Genomic DNA, 18,759 nt, shown 5'->3' on the forward strand with positions numbered 1-18,759 from the left:
CAGTTTCTGAAGCATGCCGGTATTGGAAAGATCAGAAGATCAGCATTTTGCTAAGCAGTATATTTGCACCTGAGATTCTTGCAATAGCAGTAAACCAGACCTTCCCCTACAACCTGCCAGTAAGTACTACATTAGTACTGAAAGACATGAATGCCACCTCTGAAAAGAGACTATACTTAAGTACCAATTTCTGTGATCAGAGTGAAATAGTTATGAGAAGAGCGAAGCACAAGGATTCAGGCTGAACTCCTATTTCTTAATCCAGTGGTACCAGCAAGGTAGTACAGCAGCTCACAAACAGCATATGCTTGCTCTGCTCAATCAGGACAGCAGAATGCTTTCTTTACATAAGCATGCGGGTGCAACTTATTGGAGGTACCTGAACCAAAGGTACATCTCCAATCTCACCTGACTTTCCAAAATGGAAATCATGGATCGTGCATTTCACATATTACCATCACAAATAAGAGAGACAAAGATGAAAAATGGCTGATTATTGATCACGCTTACATCTTCTACAGTGAAAAATGAAATACAACACAGGTAAAACACCCTGGGAAAATGGTTTGAATGTATTAAGTGTATGCAGCAAATCCCTGTGTTGAGGTCCCTACCTGGGGACTTGCGCAGGATGGACTGTCTGACAACATCGGTTCCGAGATTTGATTGTTTGAAGCGCTTTGCTCTCTCTTCAAAGAACCATTCTCCTGTCACTATCCTTAGTTGTCTGTATGGGAAGAAGACGACAAAAAGCCACTAAATGCAGTCTTTCCACATGTCAGGACTGTTATGAATTACCCATATGTGTGTTCAGAGTTCAGACAGAACTTGTGGCTTTGCTATTGTTTTGGATAATGCTGTCTTTTCTAACTGGAAAGATTTCCAGGTAACTGGAAAGATTTCAAATCCTTCTGCTCATACTCACAAAAACAAAGCCTGCATCATTGCTGTTTTCCTTTGGTAAGTTTTCAATGCGAATTGCCAGGTGTCTTTGAACAGGTTTCATTATATTAAAGCATCACCACTTTTGTTGCCCTACCACGTACAGTTGATGGCAAAAAGCCACTAATCACAAATATTCCAAATGGATGAATAAATAAATATATAAAATCACTCAAAAAATGATCCAGACACATTCCTAATTACTTTATGTCCAGTAAGAAAACTTGCTAACCTATTCCAGAAAAGAAATAATTTAGCCTTCCTGGCATGAAAATTCCAAATCCAAAACACGCACACAAATGAGGTAGCAGAAGATCACTGCCTTACCTCGTTGTTGCTTATTTCTAACGTCAAAATCATGTATTTTGTATGCACAGTAAGTCACTATGCAAGGTGTTAAATAAAATCTCTGCATTTCCACTCAGAAATGTTAAATTACTTTTTTTTTAAGATACGAATATTAGAGTCACTGTATTAGAACCTATATGGTATGAAAACCAGTTTTTTCCAAACATGTATTTTCACAATTCATTTACAGCATGCACTTCCCTGTGCAGTTATTTTTATGTCATGGTTTACAGCGTTGAGTGCTTTGTATCACATTGTAAAACTGTCATACACTCAACTATACCAGTGCATTCTACTACAACATAAATGATATATTAGATGGTCTACGTGGTTCACTTATTTTTCCCTCAGCTACTCCTAGGTTTGACACAAAACTCCCCAAGTGTCATTTTCCCCTTGGATACAGGCTTCATTTATGGTCTGGATCGAGGTAGGAGGTCCTCCCCTGACATCCACCTTCTGGAAACCATCTGTAGTCAGCTATTCTGAGTGTACTTGGAGCATGTATAGAGGCCTCAACCTTTACATTGGACCTTTATCCTTAATATCAACATCACTTTTGTCTTGGCTTCCCAGTCTCTGATAGCACTTGTTTGTGAAAGTGTCCATACCTAACAGATTCTATTAAAATATCACATTTTAATGAAATAAGTGGGAAAAATAAAAAGCTCTGTACTTTTTAGCACACTAATACAGGATGAGACATCTGCAAATGTATTTTTTATGCATGCTGAACAATTCGTAGGAAGGCTAATGTTCATATAATATTAATCATTCATGCACTGCAGGAATATCTACAAAAATAATTCTTGTTCTACATGAATGAAAATGATTTCAGATTATATACCAAAGTTTCTGACTTGAGGTTTGAATTTCATAATTGCACTTGACATTCCGAAACAAAAACTGAAGAGCGAAATCGAACCATCTTACAATGACATTATTTTCATGCACATATAATTATGACAAAGGCAGCCTGTCTTTCCTACTAAAATAGCACATCTTTCTTCCATTTTTGATACCGAACCTAAATTAACCATTTCCATCCAGATAATTGTTCCAGTGGGAAGAGAATCAAGATCACATACACAGCATTACATCAAATCAGTTCTCCCAGGTTTGTTCTCAGTTGTTTTTGAAATGGATTCAGGTTCCATCACTGCTGTAATCATGGTACACATAGGTATTTTCTTTCCTTCATCAGTTAGCACATAGCTACATACAAACTTACAAAAATGTGTTTTACAAAAAAATGTTTAGTCTGGCCTTCCTGGATGTATGACAGATGTTAAAACCAGTACCTTTAGAAAGAAGGAAACTAGAGTTATAAATTTTAACGGTAGCAATTGTTGTTGACTGCATTTCCCTATTCTCAAAATACGTAGGAAAATTTTAAAGAAAATCATGTTCAAGTAGCTACATTTAGTACAAAACACTGTAGGTACTGCATAAACTCCTCAGTGTGTTTTAATTAGTGAGCCTGATAATTACATACATGTGTGAGAGGGAGTACAACACCTAGTTTCATGCTTCTTCCTCTCTGATCTCCCAATAAACACAGTAGCTTCATTAACACACTGCTCAGCTTCCAAACAATACAACCTGTAGCCTGTCCCTACCAACAACTCAGCTTGTTATTTTCCACTCTCATTTTTGGAAGACACTTCATTGTTAAATTCCATTTAAGATGGAAATTACCAATTTTTACTTTTTCTGTGAGAAAAAACAAACAAACAAAAAAAACCAACAGAAAAACACCACTACCAAGTATCTCACTTCCTCTTTGGGAAGTAAAATTGGAAAAAAACAGCAGGACCAAAAGCTGGATAAAGTGAAGCCTATAGATAAATAACCAAAACATACATACCCACCTTTGCATGCATTCAATTGCACAGAATACTTTCTACAGCATAAATTAATTTCAGAGTATTTTTTATATGCTGTGAGGCTATTAAATAGAAAACTGTGATTCTATTAAAAGAAGACAAACGTACATGGAAGTTAGTGTGGAGGGAAATCTGATGAACATTTTTATTCTAAAGCATGTGAAGTCTCTATTCTTAGGATCCTAATGTGAGTAACTGTCACAATGATACTGAGTTTTCATGACACTTTAAGACAATATAATTATTGCACAGATGAAGATAGGTCTCCCAGCACTGCTTAATTCAATTGTAATAACCTGGGCCACCCAGGTATTTTATCTTGCTGAAGAATTCAAAAATAAAGTCCCCATTCATATACATCTAAACATAACCATGATGAAGAACACAGCATTAAGATGAAAAACTAGAAGACTGCTTGAAGAATGTGATTTTAAATTAAATGATAAATTTAATCACATTTTAAGATGATACAGGAAAAATGTGACCTAGATGGAAAGTGTCTCTTCTAGCACCTGTGTTTGATAGGTGCTGATGACTCAGCTGTTCCTCATATGCAAGGAACGGAGCAGAAAACTTTCTCTTTCACCAAGTGCACTGCTACACAAAGGCTCATTTTATCTCATTAAACACTATAACATCTCATCTCATTAATAAAGACTATCTTATTCTCTACCCTCAGTGACAACAGACCACACAATCTGGGAGAAGACTTGGCTCTAGCTCTTCTTGACCTTTGAATAATTAATCTTGCAACCTTATATCCTATCTGGTAATAACTCTGATAACAGAAAAAAACAAGTTACTTTCTCCTTAAGGACATACAAATGGAGTATCCTTCCTCTGTAACTAAAAACTGCAAGGTAGTTTATGTATAAATCTCAGTCTGTTATTCTTAAAAATTCTAACAAACATCTCTCACTTTTTACATCCAAATTTCTTTCCTCAAATTCACTAAAGCTCTCTCTGAAAGTGGTTTAGAATGTAATTAATGATTTGTAATGAGCTTCTTCATCACCACCTGACCTCAGTGAAATAGTATTAAAAGGTACTAAAGATTATTTGGAGGCACCGAAGAGATTAAGTCAGACTTGCTTACTGCCACATGAAGACACTCTGGTGGACAGAAAAACAACGAGATAGATTTTATTATTAAGCAAACGGTACCTCATCCTTTCAGCTACCATTATGCTACCATACAAGTGTTTAATTTGTTCAGAAAACAATACTGTGTTTTACCAAAGGAGTATCTTGAGATAAACCGATCTTCAAGTCAATCAACACAGTTGCAAATTGGCCCTTTTTTTTTTTTTCTCATTTTTATTAATTTTTGTATTTCTGTAGCTGCACACAAACTCACTCTAAATATTAATGCTATTCATCGATGCTATTTCATCAAAGGCTGTAGGACAGAAGTCCCAAACTCCTGTTCATGAGTGGATAGGCTGGACTCAAGAAACAAGAAAGGGTCAAAATGCATTAAAAGAAGCAATAGACCAAGGCTGGCTGATATTATCAACATTCTCTTTCGGTGCCCTAAGATGTCTTTCATTTCAGCAACTATTTTGTATTATTATTTGTGTAGTTCAGGTGATTTATCCAACACATTTTGCGGTACTTAAACATCTCTTTTGCTAAACACAGTAGATTCTCAGTATACAAATTTCTTCACTGACACCATGTGTACTGCAGCAGACTTTTCAAGGAAGACTTACTTTTGAATGTGTTCCCTCAGATAAGAAAGATTATTATTATATAGTATACCATGCAGTTTACTGCCACTACCATTACATTAAGCAGTAGTTAATAGACATTCTTATGGACTATCCTGGCAGAGCAACCAATAATTAGTATCACAACAAAACCAAAGAGAGTTCATGAAGGCCAGGAATCCATCCCTGTCTTTTAAGAGACTTACAGAGTGTACAACATACAGCTGTTACAGTAGGTGCTAGTGTCTATACCAGTGTTGTCTTATACCTCTTTCATGAAGGTTGCTAAAAGAAAATAAGTGTAAAGAAAAAGGAAAAATTGCTAGGTTTTTCTAAGTCACTAGCATGGTAAAACAACTCAGTTTAATGGACTCAAACACTGTATGCAGATCAATGCCATGTAACTTAAAGTTTTTTCTCCTTCTATCTTGTGTTCTTATTCATGCAGCGTAACTGTCTCTCTTAGCACTGTTTTCTCATTTTTCTTGTCCTTGCCTTCAGCCTTTCAATCTTGTCAAAGCCTCCCTTTCTATTAACTTCCTAAATGTAATTCAGAAAGCCTAATAATCCCAATTTTCCCTGCCTTTCTCATTTAAGTAAAACAGAGGAAAGCAAAAACGAAAGAATTTAAAAGTAGAATTATGCATAGAGATTGGATTTAACTGAAATACCCATCTGCATCACCTCTACATTATCCACGTAGAGGATCATGTGTTTTCTTAGCAGCATAGCAAACGTTTTACAGATCATTAACTGCCATTATAGTCTTACAAAAACAACATATAAAAACAAAAAGGACTAAGATTTGAATTTAGTAAAAATACATAATGCTAGGGTTGTCAAGGCTTTAAACTTATACCATGCTTTGCAGTAACTTACATGCAAGCTTCAGCTGGAGTGGATATTCAAGATGATTGCTAGGGCCATTGCTTGGCATGCAGAATGCAACACAACCACATACATTTTGAGAGGTGGACACATTCACCTTTCAGCCACAAAACAGAACCAACTACTGACGCCATCATTCCTGAGACAGGTTTGTGTAGCCTGTTTTTAAAACAAGATTCTGCGTCCTCTCCCGATTATATGAATAGCTTTTTCATACCAGCTACCCCAAATCCTTTCATTGCAATTCAAGAATCACATTACTTTTCCTATCCAAAGTCAGTATGTAGAACAGCTTGTATACATCCACAATGCAGTTGCCTTTTGTAGATTCTAAATTCAGTTATTTCAACTTCTCTCTTGCCTAGGCCAAATGTTTCTGTCTCCCTCCATTACCCTGGACACACCATGTTCTAGGCTCATTATCACTATTTTCCGCTCAACCTGCCCCAGCTGACCAACTTATAGCATCCTACACAAAATGAGGCAGAGTACTCTATACAAAAAATGACAGTATCATGTATTTTGTAGGCCAAACTTCTGTTTGCACATCTGTCACGGAGTTGACCAGATCAATCTATGTCCGTGACAGGGGCGACAGGCCTCTGCCCTCCCCCCCCACCCCAGTCCCACAAAAAATGGGAAGGAAGGAAGGGAGGAAAAGAGCAGCGGCAACAATCTATGGAGGAAAACTTATTTTACTATAATATCGGAATACAAGGTAACACAATAGATGCAATTTAATTGAAATTGAGATGAATAAATCAGACAAGGTGAGAGAGGGAGTTCCCGGAACCGATTCAAACCTGAAAAGCTTGGAACGACTAGGAAAGCACCCTCCAGCACCCACTGCCAGGCAGCAAGAGAGCGCCCCCCCCCACCCGGAAGGGCCAGATCCCGTGACTGCTGTAATGTACAGGGATAGGTAGCTGGGATTGGGGCAGTGACACTTTAATGCCCCGTACACTACATGATGTTTTGATGTGGAATACTGAAACCCAAAATAAAACAAACAAACAAACAAACAAAAAACGTAGAACCATGACATTCCACCCCTTATTCTACATCATTACATCATGCTTAAAATATATATACATATATACAAACAAAAAATGATTACAATGCATTACACACACATAGCTATACATATATATATATACATACAATTAGTAACTGCACTCCCCCGGCATCAAGTTTCCTTGTGGCACACACTGGACATCCCCATTCTTCTGCATTACCCACCAAGTGGATCCTGGTCCCTGGGCAAAAACTGTACCACGGAGAGGTTTGCCCTTTCCAGAAGCTGGAAGAACCCAAACTGCCTTTCCTAACATGTTCTTTACATGTACAACAGGGGCTTTATCTCCCTCTACGGTATGTAGGGAACTGGATTGGTTAGGACCATCACGATTGATAGATCCTCTGGTATTGACTAACCAGGTGGCTTCTGCCAAATGCTTCTCCCAGTGCTTAAATGTTCCGCCTCCCAGTGCTTTTAGCATCGTTTTTAACAATCCATTGTATCGTTCAATTTTACCAGAGGCTGGTGCATGATAGGGAATATGGTAAATCCACTGAATGCCATGATCTTTGGCCCAAGTATTTACAAGAGAATTTTTGAAATGAGTCCCATTATCTGACTCAATCCTTTCTGGGGTGCCATGTCGCCACAGGACTTGTTTCTCGAGACCCAGTATGGTGTTTTGGGCGGTAGCATGGGGTACTGCATATGTTTCGAGCCACCTAGTGGTTGCTTCCACCATAGTAAGCACATAATGCTTACCATTGCGAGATCGTGGCAAGGTGATATAATCAACCTGCCATGCCTCCCCATATTTGTACTTTTGCCATCGCCCTTCCTCCCAGAGAGGTTTCATCCTCTTGGCTTGTTTGATGATGGCACATGTTTCACAGTTATGAATAACCTGTGCAATGGCATCCATAGTTAAGTCCACCCCTCGGTCTCTAGCCCATTTGTATGTTGCATCTCTCCCTTGATGACCTGAGGTCTCATGGGCCCACCGAGCCAGAAATAATTCACCCTTGTTCTGCCAGTCCAGGTCTATTTGAGCCACCTCAATTCTGGCAGCTCGGTCTACCTGATGGTTATTTTGCTGTTCTTCAGTAGCCCGACTCTTGGGCACATGAGCATCTACATGGCGCACCTTTACAACTATAGTCTTTGTTCGGGCAGCAATGTCTTTCCACAGTTCAGCAGCCCAAATAGGTTTACCCCTTCTTTGCCAGTTATTTTGCTCCCACTGCTGTAACCACCCCCATAAGGCATTTGCTACCATCCACGAGTCAGTGTAAAGATAGAGCATTGGCCACCTCTCCCGCTCAGCGACATCTAAGGCCAGTTGGACAGCCTTTACCTCTGCAAATTGGCTTGATTCTCCTTTCCCTTCAGTGGCCTCTGCAACTTGTCGTGTGGGGCTCCACACAGCAGATTTCCATCTGCGATGCTTTCCCACAATACGACACGATCCATCTGTGAACAGGGCATATTTCTTTTCATTCTCTGGTAGTTCATTGTATGGTGGGGCTTCTTTAGCACGTGATACTTCTTCTGCTGGTGGTGTTCCAAACTTTTTACCTTCAGGCCAGTCCATGATGACTTCTAGGATTCCTGGACGGCTGAGGTTCCCCATCCGCACTCGCTGTGTAATCAACGCAATCCACTTACTCCAAGTGGCATCAGTAGCATGATGGGTGGAGGGAACCTTTCCTTTAAACATCCAGTTCAGCACTGGCAATCGAGGTGCCAGAAGGAGCTGTGTTTCAGTACCAACTACTTCGGAAGCAGCCCGAACCCCCTCATATGCAGCTAAGATCTCCTTTTCAGTTGGAGTGTAGTGCTCTTCAGACCCTCTGTACGCCCGACTCCAGAATCCCAGGGGTCGGCCTCGGGTCTCTCCTGAGGCTCTTTGCCACAAACTCCAAGTGGGACCGTTCTCTCCAGCAGCGGTATAGAGGATGTTCTTTATACCCTGTCCAGTCCGTACTGGCCCTAGGGCCACGGCACGGGCTATCTCCTGTTTAATCTGTTCAAAAGCCTGCTGCTGCTCAGGGCCCCATGTAAACTCATTTCTCATTCGCGTCACATAATAAAGAGGGCTTACAATGAGGCTGTAGTTTGGAACATGCATTCTCCAAAAGCCCACTGCACCCAGAAAAGATTGTGTCTCTCTTTTGCTAGTGGGTGGAGACATAGCAGTGATTTTGTCGATCACGTCTGTCGGAATGTGACGACGGCCATCTTGCCACTTTATACCTAGGAACTGAATTTCCTGGGCAGGTCCTTTCACTTTGCTTCGCTTAATAGCAAAACCAGCACTCAGAAGAATTTGGATCATTCGCTCTCCTTTTGTAAAGACTTCTTCTGCTGTATCGCCCCACACAATGATGTCATCAATGTACTGCAGGTGCTCAGGAGCGCTGCCTTGTTCCAATACAGTTTGGATCAACCCATGGCAAATGGTCGGGCTGTGTTTCCACCCCTGGGGCAAACGGTTCCAGGTATACTGAATGCCCCTCCATGTGAAAGCAAACTGTGGCTTACATTCTTTGGCCAAAGGGATGGAAAAGAAGGCATTAGCAATGTCAATGGTGGCATACCATTTGGCCGCTTTTGACTCCAGTTCATACTGGAGTTCTAACATGTCCGGCACAGCAGCACTCAGTGGGGGTGTGACTTCATTCAGGCCACGGTAGTCCACCGTCAGCCTCCATTCTCCACTGGCTTTACGCACTGGCCATATGGGGCTGTTAAAAGGCGAGTGAGTTTTGCTGATCACTCCGTGGCTCTCTAGCTGACGAATTAACTTATGAATGGGGAGCAAAGAATCCCTGTTGGTGCGCTACTGCCGCCTGTGCACCGTTTTTGTAGCAATCGGTACCTGTTGCTCTTTTACTCGCAGCAGCCCCACAACAGATGGATCTTCTGACAGGCCAGGCAAAACAGACAGCTGCTTAATGTTGTCTGCATCCACAGCAGCTATTCCAAAGGCCCACCGATACCCCTTAGGATCCTTGAAATGCCCCCTTCTAAGATAATCAATACCTAGTATACATGGAGCCCCTGGGCCCGTCACAATAGGATGTTTTTGCCAGTCCTTACCAGTGAGGCTTATCTCAGCCTCCAACACAGTTAATTCTTGAGAGCCCCCGGTCACTCCAGAAATATGGATTGATTCTGTCCCTTGGTGACTCGAGGGCATAGAGTGCACTGTGCACCAGTGTCCACCAGGGCCTTATATTTCAGTGGTTCTGATGTGCCAGGCCATCGAATCCACACAGTCCAATATACTCTATTATCCCTTTCCCCCCCCTGACTGAGGGCAGGGCCCCTCTATTCATTACCTGTGGTAACTGGAGCAACTGCACTGGTGGTTGATCTGCTTTGTAATTCTTTCACCCGGGCTCGTAGTACAGGAGTAGGTTGACCGTGCCACTTCCCCATGTCTTCTCCATGGTCACGTAGGTAATACCACAAGGTAACTCGCGGTGTATTGTTCCTTACTTGAGCCGGAGAGCGTTTGCTTCTAACAGCTGAGATTTTTGATGGTGCGCGTGAGAAGGAAGGTTCATCGTCTTTAGTTAGGTGGGCTTGCATACATTTCATCATCTTCTTCATCTCCTTCATTAGACTCTTTTGATTATCCTGATCTTCATCAAGCGTCTCTGATACTGTTACAGGTTTGTCACGGTTAATCAGTTGAGACATTTGCTCCCGCGTTTCATTCAGTTGATCGGTCACTTTTGAGATAGCGGCTACAGCAGCATGAATGGGGGATAGCAACTGCTGATAGTTTTGGAGCGTAAGAATTAATTCATAAACTAAGGGTGTTCTCTGTTGTTCCTGGTATCTGTCACACGCTGACGTTAGTGTAGCGGCATATTTGTCCGGCGCTGTTGTCACGAGTTTTTGCCATATCTCAGGCGTCGTCCTCACTCTTTCAGGGTCGCGGTTTTGGTGTGGTTGGTTAGGAACAAAGTTAGGGTCATACAACATTTCCACCACGCCTATTTCCCTCAAATACTGGATACCCTTTTCAACTGTATCCCATTTTTTCATTGCAATCTTCAAGCTATTTTTGAAGGGATACTTTTCCTTCACGGCTATTAACACTCGTTCCCAGAGGGAGGCAGCCTCATCCGAACATCGACTAATTCCTCTATCAATAGCTGGATCTCTGGCAATGGCACCTAGTTGGCGAGCTTCATTACCATCCAGAGACAAGCTATGGGCCCCACTGTCCCAACAGCGAACCAACCAGGAAACAATACTTTCATTCAGGTGCCGTGTGAACTCCTTTCTTGAACCTTGGATTTCAGTCATCTTTAGAGGCCGGCGAGTAGTAATGGAGACTTCCTCTTCATCACTCTCTTCTGCATGTCTCTTAGTTTTCGCTTTTGCCTTTCGTGGTGGTGGTGGTGGTTCTGAGGAGGGCCCCTCGCCTGGATCTTCCTCCTCCTCCTCCTCTTCTTCTCTTTTTCGTTCAAGACGCGAAGACACTCGTTTCCATTTCTTGCCCTCCACAGGAGCAACCGGTATTGTTACTGGTGTCTCCTGTGATTGATTAGATTTGACTTGGGGATTTTCCCCTTTGGCTTGAACCTCAGCTCGGAAACTCTCTCTCTCCCGAATGGTATTATATAGGGCACGGTAAGCACAAGCCAAACCCCAAATAAGTTGTACCTCCTTAGATTTATGTAAGCCGCATAGTCCCTGACTCAAATACTGGCTTAGTTTCTCAGGATCCCACAGGTGTTCAAGAGTAAAATCCCATGACACTGCGGGTCCCCATGCTTCTAAGACCTTTCCTAAACCTCTCCATATTCCCTGCCAGTCATCATTCTCTAGTTTTGGAGTAGACTCCTTATTACGAATGCGTTGGAGTACATTCAGGAAAATTAACGACATGCACACCAACATGAGTATTGATGACACACTCACCAACATGAGTATTAATTCAAGATTCGAAAAACGTCTGATAAACCGAGAAGAAAACCTGGAGACTGGTCTGAACATTGTGTTGTTTGTAAAATTAGCGATTCCATTTGGGATGTAGCTGTTTGTGAAATTAGCTACTCCATATGGGATGTAGCTGTTTGTGAAATTAGCCATTCCTTCTGGGATGTAGTTGTTTGTGAAATTAGCCATTCCTTCTGGGATGTAGATGTCAAAGTTCAAATCATACCACATTGCAAATAGGTAAAACATAGGTGTCTCCATCAGTGCCCTTAGGTAGTTATATACGGATGCAATTCCAAAACACACAAGTGTGAGATGGATTATTGGCCAGTAGGTTGTGACTAGCACCATTGCTTTTAATCCTTTACCCAGCACCCCCACGATAACGAGTGGGTTCATTGCTGGTGCTTGCTAAAACAGGGTTAATGAATTGAAGCTAACAAGAGGAGAGAAAAAAAAAAGAAAAAAAAAGGCACTACCCAGACTAAGTAGTGCTCAAAATTTACAAATATCCCAGAACGCTGGCAGTACGCCTAATCTTTCAAGGTCAGGTTTCCCAACACAGAAACCTGAACTACTGATAATGCTCCCTAACGAAGCTCTCTAAGAGCAGAGAGAAAAAGAGATTCGTTGAAAAAGCTAAAAAGCAGTCGGGCCCCACGTTGGGCGCCAAAATCTGTCACGGAGTTGACCAGATCAATCTATGTCCGTGACAGGGGCGACAGGCCTCTGCCCTCCCCCCCCACCCCAGTCCCACAAAAAATGGGAAGGAAGGAAGGGAGGAAAAGAGCAGCGGCAACAATCTATGGAGGAAAACTTATTTTACTATAATATCGGAATACAAGGTAACACAATAGATGCAATTTAATTGAAATTGAGATGAATAAATCAGACAAGGTGAGAGAGGGAGTTCCCGGAACCGATTCAAACCTGAAAAGCTTGGAACGACTAGGAAAGCACCCTCCAGCACCCACTGCAAGGCAGCAAGAGAGCGCCCCCCCCACCCGGAAGGGTCAGATCCCGTGACTGCTGTAATGTACAGGGATAGGTAGCTGGGATTGGGGCAGTGACACTTTAATGCCCCGTACACTACATGATGTTTTGATGTGGAATACTGAAACCCAAAATAAAACAAACAAACAAACAAACAAAAAACGTAGAACCATGACAACATCCTGAGGGATGCCGGACTTATCCGCAGCTGCATAAAACTGTTGATTCATGTGACTCATGTTCAGCTTTTCGTTCAGTGCATTATACCAATCCTTTCCTAAGGAACAACTGCTTTAGCTTTTTTTCTCACTCTGTGTTTTATTTTCTTTTATTATCTATATACTCGGCGTGAGATTAAGAAACAACGGTTCAAATGTTGGTCCGACCAAGTTATTACAAATCTTAATCAGGGAAATTGGGAAGGGGAGGACGAACACTATTATGAATTAGGGTAATGAGAAAGGGAAGGAGGGCGATAGAAAAGATAGAAAAGAAGAAGCAAGGAGTCTTTATAGGAAGCAAGAGGGAGATAGTCACCACCATGGATCCAGTGAGGTTCGTAGTTCAGTGATTGGTAGTGGTGGGTCATCAGGTATTGTTCTGTTGATGATGACGATTGCAACAACTGGAGATGATGGCCCCTTTTCAATGGTTCCAAAGTGGTCAAGTCAGCTGTCTTTGGAGTGACAGCTCAAACCCAAGGTGGTTGAGTTAGTTCTTCTTGAAGTGGCAGCTTCTGGCTTTGGGATCTCAGCGGAAACTCCTTTGTTCCTATATTCCTAGCCTTGCCAACAGATAAGAGGGAGCAGGGAGGCATCAACTTGTATCTTGCCTTCACAGGATACAATGGCATCATCCCCCAGCCTCCCATAACAAACTGGAGTTATTCGATCACAGGCTAGATCTTCCGCCAGTAAACTGTCCTGAGCACTATCTTCCAAAGGCAAACAGCTGAAATTGTCTGCACAGTGATGTTGATTGCCACATAACACCACCCATCACTCATCTTCTAGACAAGTCAGTCTTATGGCAAGAAATACCTCAGGAAACAAGCTTTGAGCCAAAAAAAACAAAGAAGGATTCTCACACCCAGGCCTGTCCTTCAACATATCTGCAACATCCCTCAGTTTCATGTCACCAGAAAGTAAAACTGGCAAACTCATCTACTGCACCAAGTCCCAAACTAAAGCATTGAACAGTAAAAATCCAGTGAATACTCTGCTCTAAACCAGTGTTTTCTTTGACAATGAAATGCCAGCAACTACTCTGACAAGAGAGCTCTGTAGTTCTCCAGGCACATCTGCAATTACGCTGAGTTTATTCCAGAGCACAGTCTCCCTTCTTCATAAACTCACAGGAACAGTACGATAGGAGCTATCAAAAGGTTCACTGAAGTCAAGTTACAAGACATCTATGCATCCTCTTCTATCCATGAGATCTGCCACCCTTTCAAAGGAAGAAATTAAAGTTTATGACATTATTTGTTCTTGGGCCAGCTCTTACTCATCATCATCGACGGCTCTTCTTAGTTCTGAAACGGTACTGTGACCATTTGTTTCAGTATTTGTAGAGAAAATAAAGGTAATCTGACATGGCCAACAAATTCCGTGTTCTTCCTTCATTTATTTTTATAAAGCAGACCTAGTGTTTGCTATTCTCCTCTCTGTCATCTCACCTAGACTTCATAATGACGAAATCTGTAAGGCACAGAATTCAGATCACTTCAGAAATTGGCTGTAGACTGCAAGGAGATCAGCCATGCCTCTAACAGTTTAACATTTCATAAAATCAAGTGCCTGAACGTGACTCATCTTAGAAGAGGTGAAATGATGTCCTCTAGATGCATCTGCACCAATGCAGAGGTTACAGCATTTGGCTAAAAATTTAGACATTAGCTCTTTAAAGCTGAAGTCAGGAGACACAAACCTTAAACTCTCTGCCCTGCTCCATTAGTTTTTCATTAACTGTCTAGGTAGCCAAAGTCTGACATAACTACCATTTTGGGTTCTCTTTTTGATACAATTTAGAAAAAAATCTCTATTTCCTGATCTGTAAAAACCAAACGGAAACAAAAAAACACCAACCAACAAACCTACAACAACAACAGAAGAACAAGCCCAACTCCCCTCTATGAAATAATGAAAAACTCCCTCTAAGAAATTACCAATTTTTACCCTTGTATCATATCTTTTCCTTAGATATGTAATTTCCTTACTGATGTGCGAGCTGAGGTGTAAAAACATTGAGGTATTTAACCAAGTTCTATTGCACCATGTAACTTTCCTTCAAGGTTATCTTACTAAGACCAGCTACAAAATTCCATATTTCTAAACTAATCCAGGGAAATGCTCCTCCAAGTATATATTAAATAAGTTATTTTGAACATACAACACTGGAAAACAGTGCAGAAAATAAAAACACCAGAAAAGCTTCCATTGTATAACTGCTATGCACATGCTCTTGTGCTAAGAAGAGATAAAACAGTGACACCAGCATACAATTACCTACAGAGAGGTAATCTCTACATGTATTTACGAAAGCTGCGTGACTTACGCAATCTTGGCACACACGGAGCACTTCCACTGCCCATCAGTTCCCACTGCACGACACTTATTGCAGACTCGAAGATTGCAGGTCTGGCACAGGTCTCCTCTGTCAAAGATAAAGCCCAGGCCTTTCTGACAGCGAACGCAGACCCTGCTGTTGTCCTGTTGGCAGTGTTGGCTTCCACCCTTCCTTTTTACTTCCAGAAGCTCATTTTTCAACTTCCTAGAAAGAAGAAAATAAAAGCCTTTAATTTACGACTGATTTCTGAGTGTTATTTGGATAAAGTTTTTGGAGATCAATCAGTATGCCCGTACATACAAATAAGGTCATGAAAAATGTGCTCCATATATTAATTGTACTTTTGACACATATATGACAAAGAAGAATAAATCTGTCTTCCAACTTCTCAGATGAGCAATCAAGAAGAAAGTATGCAGTCTTGTGGTAGATCAGTATACATGACTGCAGGCAGCTGAACAGTTCTGGACTTCTGTCAAACTATCTTCACTTGTATGTTATCAATAATTCAAGTGAGACCAGGTTGAATGCAGCTCAAAACTCAGGTTAGGAAAAGAAAATCTTTCCACTAACTAGTGAGCATTTGAGACCGTGACAAGGTAGAGTTTGCCACAAATACAAATGCAGTTCTGCAATGGCTACTCAAAAATTCTTAGATCTTTAGAAATAAAACCAACTAACCATAGAGCTGCCTGTTCTGTGCCCCTTGTTCCTCAGGAATGAAGATCTTCCATTTATGAAAGGATTTCTGATGGTTGTTTATTCTGATACGCTTATACTGTGCATACAGTTGATTTCATCGAAGATTAGTAAGAAACTAACAGACAGTTTGAGGTTTTGGATGGCTAACCAAATGATATTATAGCATAACACCATTTTTATTTTTTTTTTCTCTGTTCCTTCTTAAAGGAGAATACTGGTTTAAATAACATAACTTTCACATTACCAGCTCCACCATTGACTCTGCAGGATAAAAATATTTGCATTTAAAGACCTAATTTAAAAACAGCAATTTTGTGGGTGCATGAGTTAAGTCCTTAAGAGAAAAGAACCATATGAAAAGTGCAACTACTGCTACAACAGCAAAAAAGGAACTTATCTGATAGTAACAAACACATTTGTATCTTAAGACAATAAAAAACGAACAGTTAGGAGGAAGCAGGTGACTCATCTGAAAAAAAAAAAAATACACCATTGTAACAACCTCTAAACAACCATAGCCTAGTAGTACCAGTTACACAGTGTGGAAAATGGACAACAAGTGCACCATGCACCTAAACTGATTTATCAACATCTTTCATCCCCCAGTACAGGAACCAGCTGTATTGCAAACAGCAAATTTTGCTACTCTAACATTTGAGTTCTCCTTAATTTTAAGGCAATCTAATGAATCACGCAGTTAGACAATTTTAATCACAAATATTAAATAAGAATTTGTCTTCATCGATCTCCTATTAATATTAAAGAGAAGATAAAGTCCAGAAGGCAAATTAATAAGCTGCTGGAGAAAGAATCCTGTAATACACCGAGATTTCTAAGTCATTTATTATGATAGCATTTGACAGAAGATATTATTAAGAAGAAAACTGTTACGGGCAAGGATAATGGAATATTTTGTCACTCCTCTAACTGTGAATTCATATTAAGATCTCTCTTCTGTTTGACAAAATACTGTACATGCATTGGAGAGGAGCTTTGTTGTAACTAGTGCTTCAGCTAGGGCTTTTAATATCACATTAAGCACCAAGGACAACAAGAAAGACCAAAGCAAATTTAAGAAATTACCCTATATTAGGTCCATCAAACATGTAAATATGAAAGTCTAGCACTCTGTAAAAATGAGGTAAAATATGCAGGCAGCAAGAAATACAATTCTACAAGAGTAAAGCCAAGAAACAGCCAGTAGTCACAGCAGTAGGCACCATGCAGCACCTGCAAGAGGCACAAAACATCCCTGAAGGAGTCTCACCCTCCCCTACTGATAGCCTTGTGGCTTCAAGAATCACAGGCACTCATCTCATTCCTACACAAATGAAGCCACCAGAGAAGGAATATTTGCTAATCCTAGTAGACTTGCAAAGAAACAAAGAAGACATCAGAAGCCTTAAGAGAGCCATATCTTTCCTTAGCATGCTTTACCTTAAAGAACATGCATACCCCAAGTTTATAAAAATTGAACAGTTTTACTGCTTCAAGTTTAGTGCTACAAGGCAAGGAAAGCACATTAACATCTTAACAGATACAAAGCACAGAATTCAAGTATCCTTAATTTTATTCTGCTGCTATAAATCTTCCAGAGTTCAAACAGCTGTAAAAAAAATTCACTAGAAAACAAAAAAGTCTTCACTCATGTCTGACATGATACCTAGAAAGTAACAGTAACTGCTACTGTCAATCCACAAAAGGATGAGTTATCACCAACTTATATTGACAATTCCTCTCATTGTAAAAATCTAGCTACTTAAGCCCCTATTTTATAAGCATTTCACATTTTGCTTATGGAACAGATTTTTTATGATAAAAAATATCTTAGGAATATTTAACTATGGAGATACATTGGTGGCAATGAAAGGAAATAGAAAGACAGAGAGGGAATTTGCAAAGGAGAAGAGAATTGGAGTGATGAATAGCAGAATGGGGGACAGAACAGAGGAAAGGAGATGTGGAAACCGAGATCATATTGGGGACTAACATTCACACACTTCCACAAACCAATATTTTTCTGAGCAAGTTCTTTATCCTCTCATCTAACGACTATTACCAGGATTTAAAGAAACAAAACCATCCAAAACCTCAAATTATCTGTTGGTTTCTTACTTACCTTTGATGAAATCAATGTTTGCACAGTATAAGTGTATAAGAATAAAGTACCAACAGAAATCCTTTCATAAATGGAAAATCTTCATTCCTGAGGAACAACGGGGCACAGAACAGGCAGCTTTATCCTTAGAATATCCTCCTTAGCAGTAGGAGCTACTTCATCTTAAACAGTCTTCAGTTCAAAGAGTAACAACATATGACATGGAACTACCCAGTTTCCAAATGACACAGCCTCCACACAACCAACTTCCTTTCCTCCCATCTACAGAGGGATCAACAGTGTCCTTTAACACAAAACCCCCTTCCTTAAAATATTACTTATAGCCAGCGTTGCAAAAAACATACACCATATGCTACTATATACTAATTTGCAGTCATTTTGTGCCTATAAGTCCAAATATATAATCACCAGGTAAACCACATCTATTGTCACTCAAATTTAAACATTTGATCTACTGTTTGTCTTTAGTTACACGGTATATCCATGCTAACAGATTCTCTTATACCATAATGGAGATAATACCTTAAATTGCTTCTGTGGATCTGTTCTGACTGCTCAAGAGATACCATTTTAATAAATGGAAGAGAGAGGAATGCTAACCTCCCCTGACAAGAATCCATGCAATGCTTGTAC

At 40.5% G+C, this 18,759-nt stretch overlaps 1 protein-coding gene across 7 annotated transcripts in view; it reads right to left on the bottom strand.

Annotated features, from left to right (window-relative positions):
* The window catches only part of SYTL5 (synaptotagmin like 5), an 85,385-nt gene that overhangs the window by 34,438 nt on the left and 32,188 nt on the right, over positions 1-18,759 (bottom strand). For all 7 annotated transcript variants that reach the window (XM_048967463.1, XM_048967486.1, XM_048967506.1 and 4 more), the window contains 2 exons: positions 15,294-15,509; positions 615-727 (listed from right to left, as the gene is read on the bottom strand). In XM_048967463.1, the coding sequence (XP_048823420.1) occupies positions 615-727; positions 15,294-15,509 (329 nt within the window). The remainder of the gene's footprint in view (positions 1-614; positions 728-15,293; positions 15,510-18,759) is intronic.

The sequence above is a fragment of the Lagopus muta genome, chromosome 1, assembly GCF_023343835.1.
Source record: "Lagopus muta isolate bLagMut1 chromosome 1, bLagMut1 primary, whole genome shotgun sequence".
Lineage (NCBI taxonomy): Eukaryota > Metazoa > Chordata > Aves > Galliformes > Phasianidae > Lagopus > Lagopus muta.